This window comes from Prinia subflava, chromosome 11 (genome assembly GCF_021018805.1).
Source record: "Prinia subflava isolate CZ2003 ecotype Zambia chromosome 11, Cam_Psub_1.2, whole genome shotgun sequence".
NCBI lineage: Eukaryota > Metazoa > Chordata > Aves > Passeriformes > Cisticolidae > Prinia > Prinia subflava.
Window position 1 is genome coordinate 16630261 of NC_086257.1, and position 19499 is coordinate 16649759.

General features: G+C 43.5%; 1 protein-coding gene across 1 annotated transcript in view; it reads left to right on the forward strand.

The window, feature by feature from the left end:
* DIS3L2 (DIS3 like 3'-5' exoribonuclease 2) overlaps nucleotides 1-19499 on the forward strand; it is a 180675-nt gene that overhangs the window by 67323 nt on the left and 93853 nt on the right. Inside the window, 3 exon segments of the mRNA XM_063408228.1 lie at nucleotides 991-1097; nucleotides 2290-2537; nucleotides 9210-9383. Coding sequence (XP_063264298.1) covers nucleotides 991-1097; nucleotides 2290-2537; nucleotides 9210-9383 — 529 coding nt within the window.

The following is a 19499-nucleotide window of genomic DNA, read 5'->3' on the forward strand; positions in this document are numbered from 1 at the left end:
GAGAAGCAGTGACAGCTTCGTCCCTTGAAACTTGCAGTCAGTGCCACGGTCTCTCCTCAGGAAAGCAAGATTTCTTTTGAGCACTCTAGGCCTGATTTCAGCACATGTTCTCAAGATGGATGTGATTGCCATACAAATGGAAAAAGTTAGCCAGCTCCCGTGAGCCCTCCAGGCAAGTGCACGTGGATGCTTCCATCCCAAAAATTCTGACAGAGCAGTAACCACAGGCTGTCAGCAGGGATGCAGCTCTAGAACAGCCCAGTCCCAGCCTTCTCCATGGCAAAGATCACTTTGGATTTTAATGTTTGTGAATATTAAATGATAATGCTCCCAAACTCACATACTTGAATATTTGAAAATTTCAAACTAGAAAGTAGTTGACACTCAATTTTAATATTATCAGTATCTGGTCCACACATCTCAAGGGACAGAAGGTCTTGGTCAGATGTAGTGATTACTGCTATAAGATTTTTCATAAGCCTGGTCCACAGCTGAAGAGGGTCAACTTACTAGGTATGATTTCAGTTTCTTTTCAGTTTCTTTCAAAGATAAACACACATTTTATAACCCTGCATAATGTTTTTAAAGGAAATTAAATATTAAATGAATGTATGTAGGAGAGGACTGGTTATGTAATGTTAATGACTTCAACTAAGAAATGTCACAAAATTCTTAGTCCTTAGTATTTAATAAACAGAACTTGTTTTCTATCACTTTTTCTATTGTGACTAATACAGTCCTCCTTACAAAGTTATTTTGATTTTTGTTGTTTTTCAACACACCTTCATGGTAAGTGAACATGTATCTGCTATCTGTTGTAGTCCAGGGAAATAATAATTACTTCCTGCTTGGCAATTTCAACACCTCAGAGATCTTTTTCCTTTCAAATAAATCTACTACGTGCATATTGTATTGTACTTTAGAGCAAAGGCCAGAGACAAATTTGTCATGAGAATGTGCTTCAGTAACAGTCCTGTGTGTTTGATGCAGGGAAGGCTGCTGGGGTCACTGGTGTGCACAGAACAAGGCAAGATGATGGACCCAAGGTCAATGATCCCAGGCTTCTCCCAGATGAGTTTCTTCAAAGGACAGCCAAGGTAAATCCATGGAGAGTGACAAGTTAGCATGTGTGTGCTCCCAAAGGCTGAAGGAGACCAGCCCTGGCCTCCCAGTAGCCTCTATCTGTTGATCTTTGAGTCTCATTCTTCATTTCAGAGAGAGTAATTGTCTGATCTGATAAAAATCAAGTGAGTTGTTATTTTTACCAGTTATCCTAGGTTAAATTCCATTTGTTTGTCATGCAAAATTACTTAGCAAGATTCAGGAAAAAGATTGGATACTAATATGAGTGTCAAGATATCCAAAGTTGTCAGAATTAATTCTTACAGACTTTGGAAAGGCTGCTAGTACTGTTGGTTCAAGATTTGAGTCAATCTCTGAATGTTAAGAGACCAGAAATGGGCTGCTGGGTCAGACTGGGTCAGGTCTCTTCCACGTCTTGTGCTTTCCCTTGCAGCCTCTGATTCTGGTCCTGTTGTTGGCTGAGCTGCTCTGGTCTCATCCAGTGTGGCAATTCCAGCACTCAGAATTGTGCAGAGGTGCAGCTCCTGAAACCTTCTGGAAGGACTCTTCTGTATAAGCTTAGGAAATCAGCTATAATGTTTCTGTTATCCAGTGATTTATTATGGTCTACAAAAATACAGCCTGGATGAACACCTCTCTGGAACAATTATTTAGTGATATTGTAATTTATTATTCTTTTCAAAGCCATCTTGTATAAAGGTAAAATAACCCCTAACTTCAGAAAGCACAGAGAGAAGGAGAGAACTGCCAAATTCCCAACAGCACATCCTTTCCTGTGGTTAGCATTGGATCTGCCAGCGGCACCGTTTTTGGACTGGCCTGTTCTGTGCTGACTGTTGAAATCACAGGCCGAGAATACAAATGAAAGATTTTACAGGAGTTGCTTGTATTTTGTGGCTAATTCCCTGAATTTGGAAGCATCTGCTTCTTGTCTGGTTTTGTTCTGTAATCAAGAAAATTGCTGTAGAGAGCTAGCACTTGGAAAGCACTTTATTCTTCTATAGCCATGAGCAAGATGGCAAGGAAAATACATTGTAAATAGGTACTCAGTTAAAAAATGCACACACAAGTATACACGCAGGGAAAACAAGACATAGGCCTTGCAACTTTTCCAGATACTCTGCCGAGCCTTTTGTGTATCCTTATTCTGCGAAATAAAGTAAGTTTCTCTGAAGGTATTAATTGTAGGAACTGTTGCCTCCCCAGGTGGTCTATATTTTGGAAAAGAAGCATTCTCGAGCAGCTACAGGTTTCATCAAACTTCTGGCTGACAGGAACAGCGAACTCTTCAAGAGGTGTGCCATGTTCTCACCTGTGGACCACAGAGTGCCCAGGGTCTATGTGCCCCTGGCTGATTGTCCTCCAGACTTTGTGACCAAGCCTGAGGCCTATTCACAGATGCTCTTCATCTGTCGCATCGTGGACTGGAAGGAAGACAGCAACTTTGCATCAGGGTATGTGGCTGCCATCGGAAGTAGAGGTGACTGAGATTTCTAGTTTGAATTCTTGTTTTCATTTAGTTTGTTACAAAGAGTAGAGACAAATCTGTTAACAACCTGCTTGTCTTGTGTCCCTCTGGTGGATAAGTTATGTTGGGATGAAGGACAGCTCATTGCTAGTTAATCTCATAAATGTTAATTTCTTTTGAGTGCTTGCTTCAGTGCTGGTGCATCACAGCATTGATGAGTGCATGGTCTAGGGGGAACACACATCACACGTGCTCAGCCTGAGCAGCACAAGCACCATGGGGTGCTGGCAGCCTTTCTGTCTTTCCTCCCTGTGCAGAAGAGTAGTACACAGTGTACAGATATTTCCCTTCTGCCAGGGGAGGATCAGTGACTGTGAGGCTCATCTTTAGTTTGTATGCCTTTGCTGGTAAGAATTAGAAAGAAGTCACAGATTTTTGTGGTTTTAAAGTTGTATTGGTTCAAGGAGGAATAGTAGAAATCAAGAGAAGATTCATTTTCTCCTGAAGTATGTGAGAAGGATGTTGCACTCTGTGTGTTTCATCAGGCACTATAAAGTCATCACTGTCCAGAGTTCAAATTGCTGGCAGTGCTGTGAAGAAGGAAATTTTAAGGCAGCACTACACAAGTGGCCTGTGCTGGGCTGGCTCCAGATTGCAAGTTCATTTTGCCTCTCCATGAGGAAGACAGTGGTTTTCAGCATTTTCACTTTTTTCTTTGGAACCACTGTAGTGTGCCAAATTTCCACCTGGAGTGGCCACACTGTTTCTGTTGAATGGGTCTCAATAAGAAATGGAGGACATTGGTCAATCTATTAGTTTATTTTGAGAATACTTACTAGTCCTGGTTTAGTTGGTAATCCAGAGTAGGTAATTCTGTGGCCACACTGTGGTCAGATTTTACAGGTGCATCTGGATGTAATCTGGAGCATGTGCAGTAGTGGGAGTTGTTCATAAAGTCCAACTTTTCTCCTCCCCTTGCAAAGCAGTTCTGATGGGGTAGCACAGCCCATGTGCAGTATCAGCACTGCAGGTTTGGGAGTTCTCAGCTCAAACTGCTGGTAAAGCTTAAAACATAGAGAAAACTTCTAAGAGTAAGTGTGTTGGCACAGATCTATCAGTCTTAGGACTAAAAGTAAACTAAGCTGAGGTCCCCATTTCACAGAGTTCATCAGTTGTAGCTGTTTTGTGTGCCCAGTAATAGCAAGTTTCATGTGTGCTCCTTGAGAGCCACGTGAGCCATGAAGTCACTCAGTGTTTCCTAGATAAACTGCAGTGCATGAACTGCAGTGGCCTCCCTTTGAGCCCCACTTAACTAGAGGCTGGCTGTGCTGTGAACTTCACTGAGAATAAGTTTCTTACTGGCAGAGATTTGCTTTGTCTTCTTTGACTCCAACTGAGAAAAGACTGGAGGGTGATTGTACTGCTTGGCTTCTTGTCATGAACAACCCCCTTTCAGCAGAAACAAGGGAAATTAGGAGGATGGGCTAATATATTTTTTATTGGATAATATGTGTGTCTTTAGTCTGTACTTCTGACAATATTGGATATTTTCATCTGTCTGGTTTGATCGTTTCCAAGATGTAAAGGGTGTTGTCAGGAAAGAAAATGTCCATGACTGTGTTCATACATAGTCGTTTCCTCTTGGGAGCTGGTTGTACTTCAGTAAGTGGAGATGGGAGCATAAAACCTTGGTGACCCCTTTTGTTTTTAGCCATAAATAATGCTTGTTTAAACACTGAAAGACAAGGAAACCTCTTGAAGGTCCCAAAAGATTCTGTTTGCTTTGGGCTCATTTATAAGCTCATTTATAAGCCATTTTGCCTTGTTTATAACAAGTTGTGTTGCTGGTCATGCCCCCCCCCCCCCGAAGGAGAGAAGAGCAGGTGATCTGCAGCTCTTTATGTGCTTTGTTTTGTGAACAATTTTGTGCACCCCTTAGTTCTGTCCACAAAGTTCCTGATATGCCTTTGGCACCACCACCACGGTTTTGAAGGTGTCTGGACAAAGAGCCTGTTGGTCATTGCCCTGCACTGTCTGCTGGAAGTGTGACAAGGGAAACTCCCTCCAGAGCTGGCAGTCATGTGCCCTGGATGCCTTGGGTGTTTCCAGGTACTCTCCATCCTGCAGCTGAACTCTCCCAGACTGGTCATGCACCTTTCTTGGCTTTCCTTTTCCCTTGGGCAGTTCAGTGCCAGGTTTCCAAGCACAGTTAATGACACAGATTGATCTTCACAGTGACCACGTGTGGGTAGAGAAGTGAGATGGCCCTGCCAAGAGTTTGGTGGTGGCATTGGCTACCTGGGTGGTCACCTGCACTGGGGCAACCTGAGAGTCCCCGGAGGTCGCCTTGGGGAGGGGGGTGTGTTTCTGTGTCATGATTGCCACCTGGTGGTCACCAGCGTGGCACTGTCCCCTCCAAAGGCCACCCTGTCACCCCGACTATGCTGGGAAGGAGTGAGGAGGAGCTCCTGGCTCCAGGTCATGCTGGCTATGCCCTGAGTTGAGCTGCTGTGCTCCCTCCTGCATGTGAAGTGACTTTACCGTGGCAGTGAAATGCCAGGTAACTGCTTCAGGTATCAGGTAAAACAAGTGAGCTCCAAAACATTCTCCTTTTCCAGATAAATATTGCAAATGCTGCCATGTACCGATATTTTCCGGGGACCTTTTTCGGTGTTGGAGTCCAGGGTTGTTTGGAGTGTTAGTCCAGACATCTCTGCACTTTTGCAGATGGTTAAGGTGGATTTATTTTTCGTCCCCACATATGATGATGAATGAGACTATTAAAAAACCCCGACTAATAGGAAAGCATGGAATCACTGACTCCCTCTGTGTCACTTTGGGCTTGTGGCCATTCTAGCTCAGGGTCTTAGATATTGGTCTGTCAAGGTGACATGATTTGTTCCAGCTTTTGCAATAAAATGAAATGTTGCAGGGTGTTATTTCACTTGCTGCTGTTTCCAAAGCCATTTGAGGGGCTTGAGTTCTTTTCATCTCTGGCATTTTATTTGGTGTTTGTTTGTTTGCTTATTTTGTTTTGTTTTGTTTTTGTTTTAAATTCCAAAGTGCATTTTATGTGAGGGGAAATAACCAGATATCTTGGGTAGTTCATTGTAAGGCTCAAGGGAAGGTCCAATCCTCTCAACAGAGCAGTGTAGTTCTGTTGAAAGAACACCTTTTTGCAGATGGGAGTGTCCCTCAGTAAAGCTTTGTTCCCTTGGCACAATTAATCACCGTGTGGGACGGCCCCATCCATGTTGGGAGCACCACGCTGCCCCTGTGCTCTGATGGGCACAGCCTGGCAGCAGAGGGAAGGCAGCTCTGTGATGTGGGGCAGGGCTGGACTGTGCTCTCAAGGTTCCTTGGCACAGCTCTGTGTCCCTCTGATGCTCAGCCCTGCTGCCCTTTCACCGTCTCCACTGGCACCTGTGGCCTTCCTCAAGCCTGTGCAGCTCTGCCTGTGAACCCTGGGCCCTGGGCAGTGGGAGCACCTAGGGGAGCTTCTTTGCTTCTTTGTCACCTCTTCTGTACAAGCCTTCTTAAGGGCTGCTGGCTTATGTGTGGGATGTTCTCCTACTGCTCCATGTAGGATGACTGTGGACAAATCTGCTCCAGGAGAAACTGAGCAAGGATGTTAAGTTCCCAATGGAAGTTATTCACTCTAGTTTGGGAGCCTGCCTGGCTTTTCAAAGGAAACAAGCCTTATGTAATCCTGCTCTGTCTTTTTGGAGAGTTCTTATCATGTAACCTTTGAATATACTGGCCAGTTTCAGCTCAGTGGAGTTGAAATGGAGTGGAGAGAGCTCAGATGTTCCTAGAGGTGGGTGGCTGAAGAGATGTGGTGAGTGTCACCATGAGAGGGAAGATGGCAGCTTGAGGGTGGCTCTGCCCAGATGCAAATCCACAGCAGGTTAGACTCTGGTGAGTGGGCACTTTGGAGCAATTCAGTGATCCTGCAGCTATGGCTGATTTGGAGAAACACCCTGTTCTGCCCCAACCATGGCATGTTCCAGTCAGTGCACGCTACCACCGTGTCTGACATTAATCCAGGGGTATTCAAGGAATTCAAGGTGACACTCCCCCATCAGCGTCACAGAGAAGAAATGTTTACATCTGTAACCATTGTAACATTTTTTTTACCTTTTGACATTTAAAAAAAAAAGAGATGCACGCAAGCCCAGGGTGTCACAGACGCCGTGACTCCCTGGGAGTGAATGTCTGAGTGCTGCTGGGCCCAGTGCCCCTGGTTGTTTATAAGCCTCTTGAACTATTCTTGTTACCCTTGGTGGCCGAGGAGCCCCAGGAATGATTCTGCAGCCTGGCTGTTACTCCGGGGCCATCGGTGATCCTATATGCATTACCTTTGATCACATGCTGTCCTGTCAGATTTTGCTCTGATGCAAGTCATCATGCCTGTGTGACTGTAACATGGCCCCAATTAAAGTCAGTTATACACTTTTTATTTCAAGGTACTTGGGAAATGTTCCCTGGAACACTGTAAATCAAATGTTAATTACTATTAAAAAAATATTAGTCCTATATCAAACCTCTGGGTAAACCCCTTATGGTTCGTAATCTAATTTCAGTAAACGGATCAAGAGGAACATGGGTTTCAAGACCAAGCTGGAAAGCACTCTGGCATTCAGAGGTGCTTTCCATGGCTTGTCCTGCAGATGTCCAACTGCCCTCCCAGTGCACTTCCCAGATCTGCCCTACCAAGAGAAGGGGCACCTAAGACTCAAGTTCTTGACATTTCTGCTGGGTAGGGTAATGAGTCCTCTCTTTTCCTGTTTTGTTTTTTCCATCCTTGGCAGTGCTGGTGGGTGTGCGGACCCACAGGCTCGTCCTTGCTCAGTCCCAGCTCCGCACCAGACGTTGGAAATGAAGTGGTGATTTCTCTGTTTTATTGTTACTGCTGAGAGAGAGGGAGATAAAACTGATGCCTCATTTATTTACATTAAAATAAGGATTAGACTGGGACCCAGCTGCAGGAAGAGAGAACTCGGCCACGATGCCAAATGCTCACGTATTTCTGCCATACAGTTTGTACATAAAATTGAAACAATAAAGGGAAATATCTTTTATCCTTGTTTTCATTTTTATTTTAAAGCTAGACTATGTGAACTCTACAATTTACCACACCATGAAGCGGGCAATCCTTTCCAGCATATTACACCATGTGACAGGTTTATTACATAGCCCTTCCCGTTGTGAAGAAAGAGCTTTGCTCCCATAAAGAAGATGGGCTTGCTTGGGCTGAGAGTTTGGGGTTTGTTCTGTGGGTTTATGGCACATTTGAAGCCTTGAGACCGTCTTGCTTGTCCAAATAACAAGAGCACTGTTTCGGCCCCAATTTAGGAAAGTAATTAGTGTCTGTTCTCACTCATTGGAATTAAAGCAGAAGGATCAATATAATGATTATGTATTTTATGCAGTGTAAAAACCCTTATTAGAGTGGCTGATTTTATGCTGTGTTATTACCCCTCTCTTTTGTGTCATATTTTGATGGATTTGCCTTAATTTCAGTTGTAATCTTCTTGGGTCAGGAACATTATCTCTGTTGACTGTAATGTGCATAGGCCTAATGGCAGTATATTAAAAAATAAAAAGTAATTTAACTCTGTGTACTGTAGAGCAATCTAAAGGTGAGAAGGGGGACAGGGGGAGCCACCATGTAGCATGGGTTCTCATGGGATATTTGTAATCAGCTGGAGGGGGAACAAATGTCTCTCTCCTTTGGAGTCCTGGTTTGACTGTGCAGAGCTGAGCCTTGCTGGACACCAGAGCTGTTGGACAGATCCATGCTGGGGTTTGCACTGGAGCAGGTGGAAACTTTCTCCAAGCATAACAGAGCAGCAACCTCATCCACATATGTACAGAGTACTTCATCAAGCACTGTTAGCCTGGGGGGGATAATTTCCTCTGTCTGTGACTTGGTTCTAGATTGTTGGCTCCTCTCCAGTTAGCTCTGGGGGCAGAGTCTTCTGCTTAGCCATGAGAGGAGGAACAAATGACTGGAAATGCTGAGGTCCTGGAAGGAGCCTGGAAAATGGTTGGAAAGATGATGTGTGGGCATGTCTGTGTGACTCCTGTAAGGGAGGCAGGGTGGGTTCTTCACACCTCTGTCTTCACAGGGCATTGTTTTGCCCAGGCAGAGGTGTGCATCCTTTGGGATGGAGAGCAGAGTATTGAGCTCCCTGTGGAGCTGTTTGGTATTTCGTGTGAATCTGTTCTTCATTTTTGGTAGTAGAGGTGAGTCACCTTTTTCAGTGGTGAGGTGAGGAGGGAGGGTCTTGAGGCAGCCACATGTAACACTAGAGCTGCCTCTGTGGATGGCTGTGCTTTTCTTATCCCTGTTGGATGCATTTTTCTCTAAAATTGGAAGCTTTCTTACCTTTCCAAAAACCTAATAATTTAAAACATCTACTTCAAATGAGATACACAAAAACAGCCCAGGGTAGTGCCTGGTGAGTGTTTTGCATCTCCAGCAGACACAAGTCATAGTATGGTCCAAATTCCTGCTAAGTCCTCTGCCAAAACTCAGGGAGACGTGACTGGGTGAAAGAGTGTATTTGAGTGCTCAGCAGCCTCTCTGTGGGGACAGTAACAACATGACAATAGTAATTACACACTTCAAAAAAGCATCCCTTTCTTTCTGCAGGCAGTTGTGCAAAAGTCTTGGGCAGGCCGGAGAGATCGAGCCAGAATCAGAAGGCATCCTGATGGAGTACGGTGTGGATTTCTCTGACTTTTCCCCTGAAGTCCTGGAATGTCTTCCCCAGAACCTGCCCTGGGTTATATCACCAGGAGAGCTGGCCAAAAGAAGAGATTTAAGGTAACAACAAAAACCATGGTCTGACACTCCTTGGGTTGGTGCAGGGTTGTGCTGTTTTGTTTTGCTTCCATCACATTTTGTAAAGGCACTGACTTCATTACATGTACCATGTTATACCTTGCTTGTGCTAGAAAGCATAGAAAGAAACTACTTTTGAAAGTACTGACAAACCCAGAAGATCAGTTATTTGGAGAAGTATTTGTGAGGCAGAGAGGCTTTTTCTCAAAAGAACTATTGAAAATGTGGTGTTCAGCACCTAATCTGAAAGCTTTGTGTTTTTGTCTGGAATGTATTATGCATTTTAGTGGTAGTTTTATAGTAGAGATTTTCTGAATGCCTGGCAAATCAATGGCCTAGGATGTTGTTACTCTGAGACTTAAGACAGATAAAGGCTGTCCAGCTCCCTCACATGAGCCATCCTAATTAGGCATCCACATTAGTCTCACATCCCTGCAGTGTAGTGATGCTCTCAGCCAGCTTTCAGGAACTCCACAGCCTGTTGAGTGGCAGACATTGACATTGCTGGACTACCCAAAACTAGTGGATTTGCTGCACTTCTAAGTGTCAGATTTTAGAGACATCCTTACTAGGAAGGATTTAAAGACCAAAGAAAAATTATTTGTTTAGAACTTCACTTTGCAATGAAGGGTGATGCAGGCAAACAATAAATACATTATTAAGAAGACACAATGTGTTTTGCTTCCAGCCTTGCTTATGCTGGAGCATCCCAACTGAGGTGGCAGAGTCATTGCAGTCTTGTGTAATGCTGAGGTGCAGCAGCCCTAGGAGGCTGATTCCTCTGGACACTGCACTGGTACAAGCCCCTGTATATATGCAGCAAGCTCCTCTTCCTCTTCATTTGTCTGTGTTACTGGCATGGACATTAGCAATTGGAGCAGATAAGCTGATAAACTGCAGCCATTTTTATTTCAAGGCTGAAAATGTATTTGCAGCTGTACCTGTACTCCAGGTATTACTTTGGACCTAATTCTGCTCTGGAGCCTGCAGCTTCCTTGCTGTTTCAGCTTTCTGGATTTCCACTGCCATGCAGTGGAATAATTCAGCAGAGAATCACACTCCTGATTGACTAATGCTAACACTCAGATACCAGATCCAGACTGCAGGCTTCAGGTAGCATAAAAAAAAAAAGTAGATACTGAACACTGCCATTCAGATGTCACTTGAAAGTGCTTATTTTTATATTCTTGACTACAGTTCAGTAGCCTTCTCTGTTTCTTCTGACCGAGTTCTTTTAAGCAAATAAAGAGCTTGACTTGTCTCCAATCAGACAGTCAGTTTTGGAAACAAATTCCAAGTGCATTTCTTGCTTTTATTGCTGAATTATTACACTGGGACTTATCAAGGTGATAACAGTTTTGTGGTTAAGCTATTTAAATCCCTCTCTGCCCCTTCCTGACCACAGTGCACACTACAAAGTAGATTTCCTTTTGATCCTCTCAAATATAAACATTTAACGGTCAAATTTTTTAAGACAATTATTTGAGCTTAATTTGCTAATCCTTTTAATGTCAACTGCCACACTGCTGACTAACCAGTCAGTGGTCTAAACACATATGGAAATAAAATGATACTTCTAGTTATGGAAAGTAAAATACAGGTGAGTCTTCCTTGTAGTTTTGTCGTAGAAAGGGGTTTGTCTACCCAGAAAAAGATGACTTTTATTGGTAAATGCAGTGTGAATTGTAGGGAGAGGGTGTCAGGTAGTTGGAGACCTGGCTGGCAACTCTGATGGATGAGACCAGAAGACCTTGAGACTGTTTTTGACAAGTCCCTGTTTTTGACACATGGCCCAGGGTGGCATCCAGGGGAACACACCTGAGCCTGGCTGTCTGTTCTGGGTGCACATCTGAGTTATGCCCTGTTTTCCTGGGGATCTCACACACCTGTCTCTGTGAGTGCCCATCTTTGCTGTACTTTGTGCATGGTGATCTGTCAGGCTTCCCAGATTACTGTACAGTAGTCTGAGAGTATGGTATAAATTAGCTACAATGAAATAAAAGTTCATTTTTTCTCCTAAACAGAACACTTGTTAACACTTGTAAATAGCTCATCCTAAATCAGTTTATACGTTGCTCGCTTGACTAGAGTAAACACGTTAGCGTTTAGCTTAAAGTACTTTCACTTCTAGTAAATCCTTTGCAGTTCTGTAACACAGGGCTGTAAATTTTCCAGTGTCATGTATAAAAGTTGTGGGATTTGGAACTGAGACCCAAAAAATGTCTTGTATTTTTGTGTGTTTCCTCTTCCTGAGGTAACTTCTCCTTGTTTCCTTTCATCTTGGGAAGTGACCATTTCCTCCTCAAAAGGCAATTTGTGTGTTGTTCTGACCAGTGTCCAAGGTGTGGCCTGGGAGTCAGAGCATGGAGTGTGGAGAGACGGGCTCTGCACCAGAGGTGTTTGTGAGTGTGGTTATAGATGGAAGTGAGACAATGTGTCTCACCAAGCTGCTGAGGCTGGGCAAGAGGGAAAGACATTTTATCCATGCCATCTTGTAAATATGTTCTTGATCTTCCTGCAGGTCTTTCAGTTTTACAGGAAGCCTGTTCTTGCCATGCATATTCTATTTGGATAGCAGCTGTGATCTCACCTACACAGCCTGTGTAGAATTGCTTCCAAGAGATCTTTTTTTCCCTCATTTCTCCAGTAATAGCTCACAAAGAAAGGTTTACATAATATTTCAGTATTACTTAAGGCAGAAAAGATCCAAACCTTGTGGATGGCTTTGAAATTATTTAGCTGGCTTGACACTCTGCTCTGCCACTTTTGCACAGTTTTGCCATGGACATCTGTTTCTCACATGCATGGGTTTATTTGTAAAATTAGACAAGTATTTCACAGGCATTTCCAGCCTACTTGTTTCTAAAGAGCACCCAAAACTTCTAATGAAAAGCATTAGGCAAGTAATAGGTGTTGGCATTGCCTCCTGCAGTTGCACTTCACAGCAAGCATGAAGGTTCATGAAGTATCAGAATGTGTGGTTGAGGAAACTTCTCTTCTAGAGACTTTAAATATGATAATACAGATAGGACTGGAGAGCTCATTTTATTATTCAGGTTGACTGGAATTGGTATTTGTTTCATTAGGAGTTTCAGAAGTGTTTGGTTTCTGCTTTTAGAGAAACATTGGAGGATTAATGTCATAGAGACAAATGTTGATGGGTGCAAAGTTTCAACCACTTTCCGGTCTTTTCCAGTGTTACAACATGTAATTTTCATTTCCGTGTTTGCTTTGGGACAAAATGTAGCCCCTGAAGAAAAGAGGGGTGAGGGCAAAGAAGGAAATTTCAAAGGTGGGTGCAGGAGCTGGGGGCAGAGGGAGGAGGAGGCCATTTGAAGAGGTCTAGCCAGGAATCTAAGAAACCCAAAAGCTCTTTCTAAGACTCATTCCAAATGTTTCTAATTTCATTCATATCTTTTTGTTTCCTTTACTGCTTAACTGGGACAAGAAAGTAAAGCCAGGAAAGTCCAATCATAGTGGGAAACAAAAACCTAAATATTGGAGAGAGAAAAAAGGCTGTTCTTTGCAAAACAATTCTGCCTTTTGCTTGTCTCCCATTGTTGGTGTTACTGTGGAAAATGTATAACATCACTTTTTTGGAAAGTGTTAGAACCTGTTCAAGTAGAGATGGTTTATATAGTTTAACATGGAAGAACTAGAGGATATCTATTTCTTTACCATTTGCCTAATAATAAGTGAGCTTGTTGACCTCCGCTGGACTATTACAAATGTGAAACTTGGCACTCAAAATTGCTTGCTCTAAATTTTCCAGTTGCTTTCTCTTTTTCCATTTGATGTCATCCTGCCAACTAGTGATTTTATTATTATAAACAGGACATTGTATTCACTTTTAAGAAGAAATATGAAGCTGAAGGTAAAATTACAAACTGCAGTTTCTCAGCTGGCAAAATACAAAACAATGAGCTAAAAATACTGAGCAGAGAAAGGGTGTTGTGGCAGGGAACTCTGAAATATCTACAAGATGGATGTGTTCTGAGGAGCAGAAACTGACTGACTTCAGCTGAGTAGGGCTGAACTCTGAAGAATCATCAGATTGTTCAGCTTGCAAGGCAGCTCTGGAGATCATCTACTCCAACCCCATTGTTCAAAGCAGGGTTAGCTGGAGCAGGCTGCTTAGGGCTGTGCCCATTTGGGGTTTGGATAACTCCAAAGATGAAGATTCCACAATCCCTCTGAGGAACAAGTTGTGGGGTTCAGAAAAACGTGCGGTTTTTCCTTCAAATAGATTCTCCTGTGTTTTGTGCCCATTGTCTCTTGTCCTGTTGGATACTGGTGGAATTTGTCTTACTGTCTTCTTTGCTCCCTATATCAGGTGTATTTTCACATTGAAAAACTCTCCCTGCCTGAGCCTTCTCAAAGCTGAACAGTCCCAGCTCTCTCAGCCTCTCCTTGTAGGTTGGATGCTCTGATTCCTTCATCATCATCGAGGCGCTTCAGCAAACTTGCAGCACTATGTTGATACCTCCCTGGTTCTGGGGAGCCCAGAACTGGACACAGCACTCCAGTTGTGGTCTCCCTGGTGCCAAGCAGAGGAGAAGGATTGAAGGAATGCATCCTTTGGCCTTCTGGCAACACCGCTCCCAGTGCAGCCCAGGAGACTCTTGACCGCCTTTGCTACAGTGACATATTGTTGGTTCATGTTTAACTTGTCCGTCAGGACATCCTTTTCTGCCAAGCTGCCTTCCAGCTGGTTCTTCCCCAGTCTGTACTGGTGCACAGGGTTATTCCTCCCTGTGTGCAGGACTCTGTTTTTCCCTTTTTCCCTCATGAGATCCCCATCAGACCGTTTCTGTGTTGAGGTCCCTGTGAATGGCGGGGTGAGCGGCTGTTCCTCCCACAAGGCTAAAAGGGCAGCAGAGGGGCCAGCCAGGATCCACTGCCTTGGCAGGACACAATTAATGCTCACTTGCTTCCCTTGCAGGGCACAGAGTTACTGAGCTTTGCACTTGCAGGCAAATGAATGCAATGAAGCTTTCAGTTAAAATTTGCGTCTTGGTATTTCTGCACAGGACCTAAATTCCAACTGATCCAAGTTGTTAAAAGCCAGATTTGTAATTTTGGCTGCCCCTTCTGAAATGTGGCATCCTCCCTTTGGCTGATAAGGGAAGAAAAGCAGAGGTGCTCTGCTGTATCCCTGTGCCCACTGGGGAGGGAAGCTCTGCAGCACTGTTAGTACCTGCACTGCACTGCAGCTCTACTTTCCATTTATTTCTTTCTCAAGGAGTGTTACAGCTGGTAACAGGAATTAGCACTGTGTATAGTGAGGGTTTGACAGCATGGTATTTGCTGTAGATGACCAAGGAGATTATTGGCTGATAAAATTAGATGTGATGGTAAAAATGGCAGCCTTGAGCTGTGCAAGGGGTGTTGGAGGAAAGCAGTCAGCCTCTGAAACAGATGTCTTTCCAAGGCAGGTGGACAACTTTAGTTAGGAATGAGTGCAGGGCAGATAAAACATCGTTAAACTGCTTGTTTCCTGGAGATTTTCCACTACAAAAAGCTAGTGTTAAGTAGAGCAAGTCTTACTCAGCTATAATAGGATATGCAAAAATGCTCTGTTTTCTGATGGAAACTGAGAAATTACTTGTTTAGCACATGTATAAAGCAACATTTCTGCAGAACTAACTGTTATCTTGCAGTGGAGACATGGGAAGGACCAGATTATGATCTCTGCTCTCTCACTAAGCTGTTCTGTGACTGATTAAATGTTCTCCATAGATAGGTGACATACAAAGGATTACTCAGTGGTGTCTAAGCATATCAGATCCAGTTCATCTATAATAGGATTGATTCCAGAACCTGGTGATGATGACTGTACCTGCTGTGGGTACTTCTGCTCTCCAGGCAGTCTGGGTGACTGTACATTGTTGGACTGATGAGGAGAGATCCTGTTAGCTCCTTTCTCTGCCCTTAGCTGAGTAAGTAAAACTCTTGAGTAAATATGCTCAAGGCGCTATTGACGGTGATGTGATTCAGCTCCTTGCTTCTGGTTGGCTTCTTTTAGTCCTCCTCTCTGCTTTCATAACATTTTCTACTATGGTATAGCTACAGAAATTATGGTGACCCTGTTTTGAACAAAATTATGCATGGTCTGCACTCTCAGATTGCCTGGTGTACATAGACACAGGACAACTTGACCTTTTTCCTTATAGGAAGGTTATGGGATCATTGAAAGTGCAGCTTCAAGCAGAATTGGTGGTGTGTGGTTGGACAGGATTTTTACTTTCTGATCTTGTAGGCCATCACACCTAACCTTGCTTTGTCAGAAATCTGTTTAGTTGGGGAAAACAGTAACTTTTGCATCTAGATTGTTATACATACAGTCTTGTTCTTGCCTGGATACTTATTTTATGGAGAGAAGAGGAGGGACTAACAGGAGGAGATGAGGATAAAATCTCTATCTCTTTTTCTTACTGGATTCCACTGGATCACAATGAGCAGAGGAAAGTGCCATATCCTCTCATGTTTATTTATGTTAAGTGGTGCAGTTCAGGTGTGCCAAGTACTGCCTCTTTACTTGATATCACAGTCCTTGGCTGGTGCCCTGCTCTCACTACAGGTCAGATAGCACTGGGTGGACAAGAGATGAAGTGTCCAACTCCTGTGTCAGCACAAGCATCTGTCTCTGGTGCTGTAGCTGAGGAAACCCAGAACTACTCCAGTCAGTGAGGTGGTGTATCCCTGCTGTGCTATTTCAGAGCTGATCACTAGGACAGGCTGGTCATTACAAGAAACAATATTTTCCTTGTGGTTCCACATCTGAAGAACGCTGTCCATCTCTCTCCCTTTTTGGGTGATTGGATCTTTGTTACCAGGTTATTCTCAGATCACTCCATAAAAAACCCAAACAACCCATAAACCATAATAGAGATGGTCCAAATGCAAGTGTACGAGGCAGAGCTGTCCTGGAGATAATCACAGCATGGATTAGAAGTGGGACAGTTTGGAAAAGACTAGCAAAAATATTCTGGGAGATAAGGGATTGATTTACAAGGAAGGATTAACTGTTCAATGTGTATCTGCCAACACTGGAACTAGAAGTTTGTGAAAGATATAGTAGTTGATAGTTAAAAATATGTGAAAAAATGAGAGTCATTTACGATGGCGGGAGGATAAAAAGGAGTGTTATGAGGACAAGTAAGGTAAAACAGAGGAAACCTTTCCTGTCCAACCCAAAATAGACTGTAGTGTAGACAGCTGAAGAAAGGGCTGGAAACTCCATCACTAAAGATGCTTGATACCATACAGGAGGAAGTCCTTGCAAATGTATTGTCATGAGCAGCCTGGCTCTGACCTATGGGGGCCAGATGACCTAATGTCTCTTCCATTTCAAGCCCTGTGCATCTATGATTAAAGTAGTTTATATAATGCAAGTGCATTTTCAATTACACTTTGCTTTCTTGCGTGGGATAGTGGTGGTGGAGAGAACTCATTATATTTGTGGCACAATTACAGCATGACTTGTAGGAAATACTGCTGGTACTTGGCCTCCCAGAGACTCTGATCTCGTTTATAAATATGTTGGCTTTTCAAGCCATATAGGTATAAGACTGCAGTGCTCTTTTTTTCTGTCTTCCCTCTTACTTGGAGGCCATAAATATAGAGGAAATAATAGAAGAATAAATAGAAAGAATAATTGATTGTGGTTCGGCAATCCAGTGAACAGTCCCTGGTGAAAATGTAAAAGTTTATTGTAGATGTGTAATACACCAGGAGTCATTGTCAGCTGCTTTCTTGGACTGAGGTCTGTTTTCTGAACCAGGACAGGACATTTAGCTAAAACATAAACACAGAGAAATTGAAAAGAGTAGTGCTGGTTGGAAGTTGGGCTTTCAATGCATTTTGAACTCTGCTGGATTTTTGGGGGGTTTATAATGCTTAGTGTTTGGAGGGATTAGTTTTTGCTTCCAATTATTTTATAATTTTAGTTAATTTTGAAATTTATGCACCATGCCAAAAGAGTTTTGTGATGTGTCAAGTATCTTTGTCAGTCTGTTACAGGGCATTCAGAATGCCATCAGAGATTTGTCAGGGTACTTCTCTTGCAGGCATATTTTTAAAATATATTCCTTTTAAGAGGCTGTCTTGGAAGCAGCCACTCTTGGGTTTTAACTAAAATCTGCCAGCATCAAGTGTGACAAATGTGGTAGACACTACAAGTAATAAATGTCTCTAGGAGTGAGATGTTGAAATCTCAAATGCTCAGGCACTGATTGGTCTCTGAAATTTCTCTTGGAGAAAGGGTGCTTCATCCCGATTTGAGTGATGAATATTGGCAGAATTGGTCCTGTGCTTATTTGCACTTTGTAACAAACCTGCGCCGACACTGTGGTCGAGCTGGGTTTACTTGTGATTGAAGAACAAGATTGATTTTTGTGGTTGCCATAACAATTGGATTGTTGTGTGAAAAAATGTTAGTGGCATTCACTGGAGTGAGTTGACAGCTCTAGGATGCCTGTTCCCAAATTAAAACAACTGTTTCCAGCTATGAGAAATGGTGTTGGCTTAGCTTTTGCAAGATGGTGCTCAGCAGGGTCTTAGAAATGACCTGAAGAGCTTAAAGATTCTAAAAGTGCCTTTGCTGTGCTTAATTTTGAAATGCCAGCTTTGAGCTGGAGTTAATAAGTGTAAACCAGGAAGCTGAGCTTTCACTCCCAGCAGGCTATTGTGTGTATTCACAAAGTGGAGAGAACAGGACAATCTAAGGAGTCCCTAGAAGAATGTAAATGCACTGCAAGTGTCTAGACATGCAGTCACTCGTACTGTAAATGTCTTAGAATTGACATACTCAAGTATAAAGAAGGCTTGCACTGCCGGAACTTTGATAAACAATGGTCATTCCTGTCTCACCTCCAGCTGAAGCAGTCTGGACTTTGGAAATGGGCTGATGCTTCTGCAAAAGATTCAGCTTGGTGCTTCAGGAGCCTTTGGATGACTGGAGGGACTGTGGGTCATGAAGCTGAGCCTGGGGCAGGGCAGGGTGTCAATGTGTAGCCACTGAGCTGGTTGAGTCTTGAATGCTGGAGTTCACAGACAGCAGGTTTCAGCCACCTTCAGGCTTGTGGTGTGTTCTTTGTTCTCTTTCATAGTTGTTTTGGGTGTGCTGGTCTTTGTAAATGTCTAGTGAACATCACAGGAGATTGCTTTGGTCTGAAAGGTACCTGTGGGAGGGGAGTCAGAATGGGGAGGTAAATAAGTGAATTAAGGTCGGGTGTCTTAATTCTATCAGCTTCCTGAGACGGGGAAGGGGAGGTGCTGATCCCTTTCCCCTGGTGACAGGACGTGTGTGAATGGTTCAAAGCTGCACCAGGGGAAGTTTAGACTGGATATTAGGAAGCCTTTCTTACCAAGAAGGTGGTAAAACACCGTAAGAGGTCTCCTAGAGAGGTGGTCAATGCCCAGACCCTGTCAGTGTTTAACAAGCATTTGGACAAAGTCCTTAACTACAACATGCTTTAATTTGGTCAGCTCTAAATTGGTCAGGCAGTTGGACCAGATGATTGTTGTTGGTCCCTTCCAACTGAAATAGTTCTATTCCACTTCATTCACTTCCCTTCCATTTCCTTCTATTCCAGCCCCTGTGTCTGGATTTCTTGTTTGAAGACTTCCAGTGATTCCGTGCTCAGCACCTTCCTTAGGTGCTTTGATTTTCTTGCAAAGAATCTCTCTCTTTTTCTCTCGTGAGACTTGACAGTCTAAACTCTGCCCACAGCCTTGTTCCTGAGCAGTCCAAGTTCAGACAAATGCCAAAGCTGGGTCTTCAGCCCGAGTGACTTGAGAAGGTGGTGGCTGCTGCCAGGACCAGGAGTGGTGATCTGTATCACATAGGAGCATGGACATGGTTTGGCTGCCAGCTGACTTGTGCTTGTGTTGCCTGGGGTGAAATTCCTCCATCCTCTGCTTTGCCTGGTTCCTGAACATTTGGGTCATACTTTGCTTCTTTAGACCTCTGCCTGCTGTGAAAGGTTACACCAGCTGGAAAGGACAATGTTTTGCTTCATTTGGTTCTCTGGTGCTCTAGTGGGTACAAGCAGTTCTCTGGACTGGTATTTCATATTTTTGGCATTTATTAGTGGT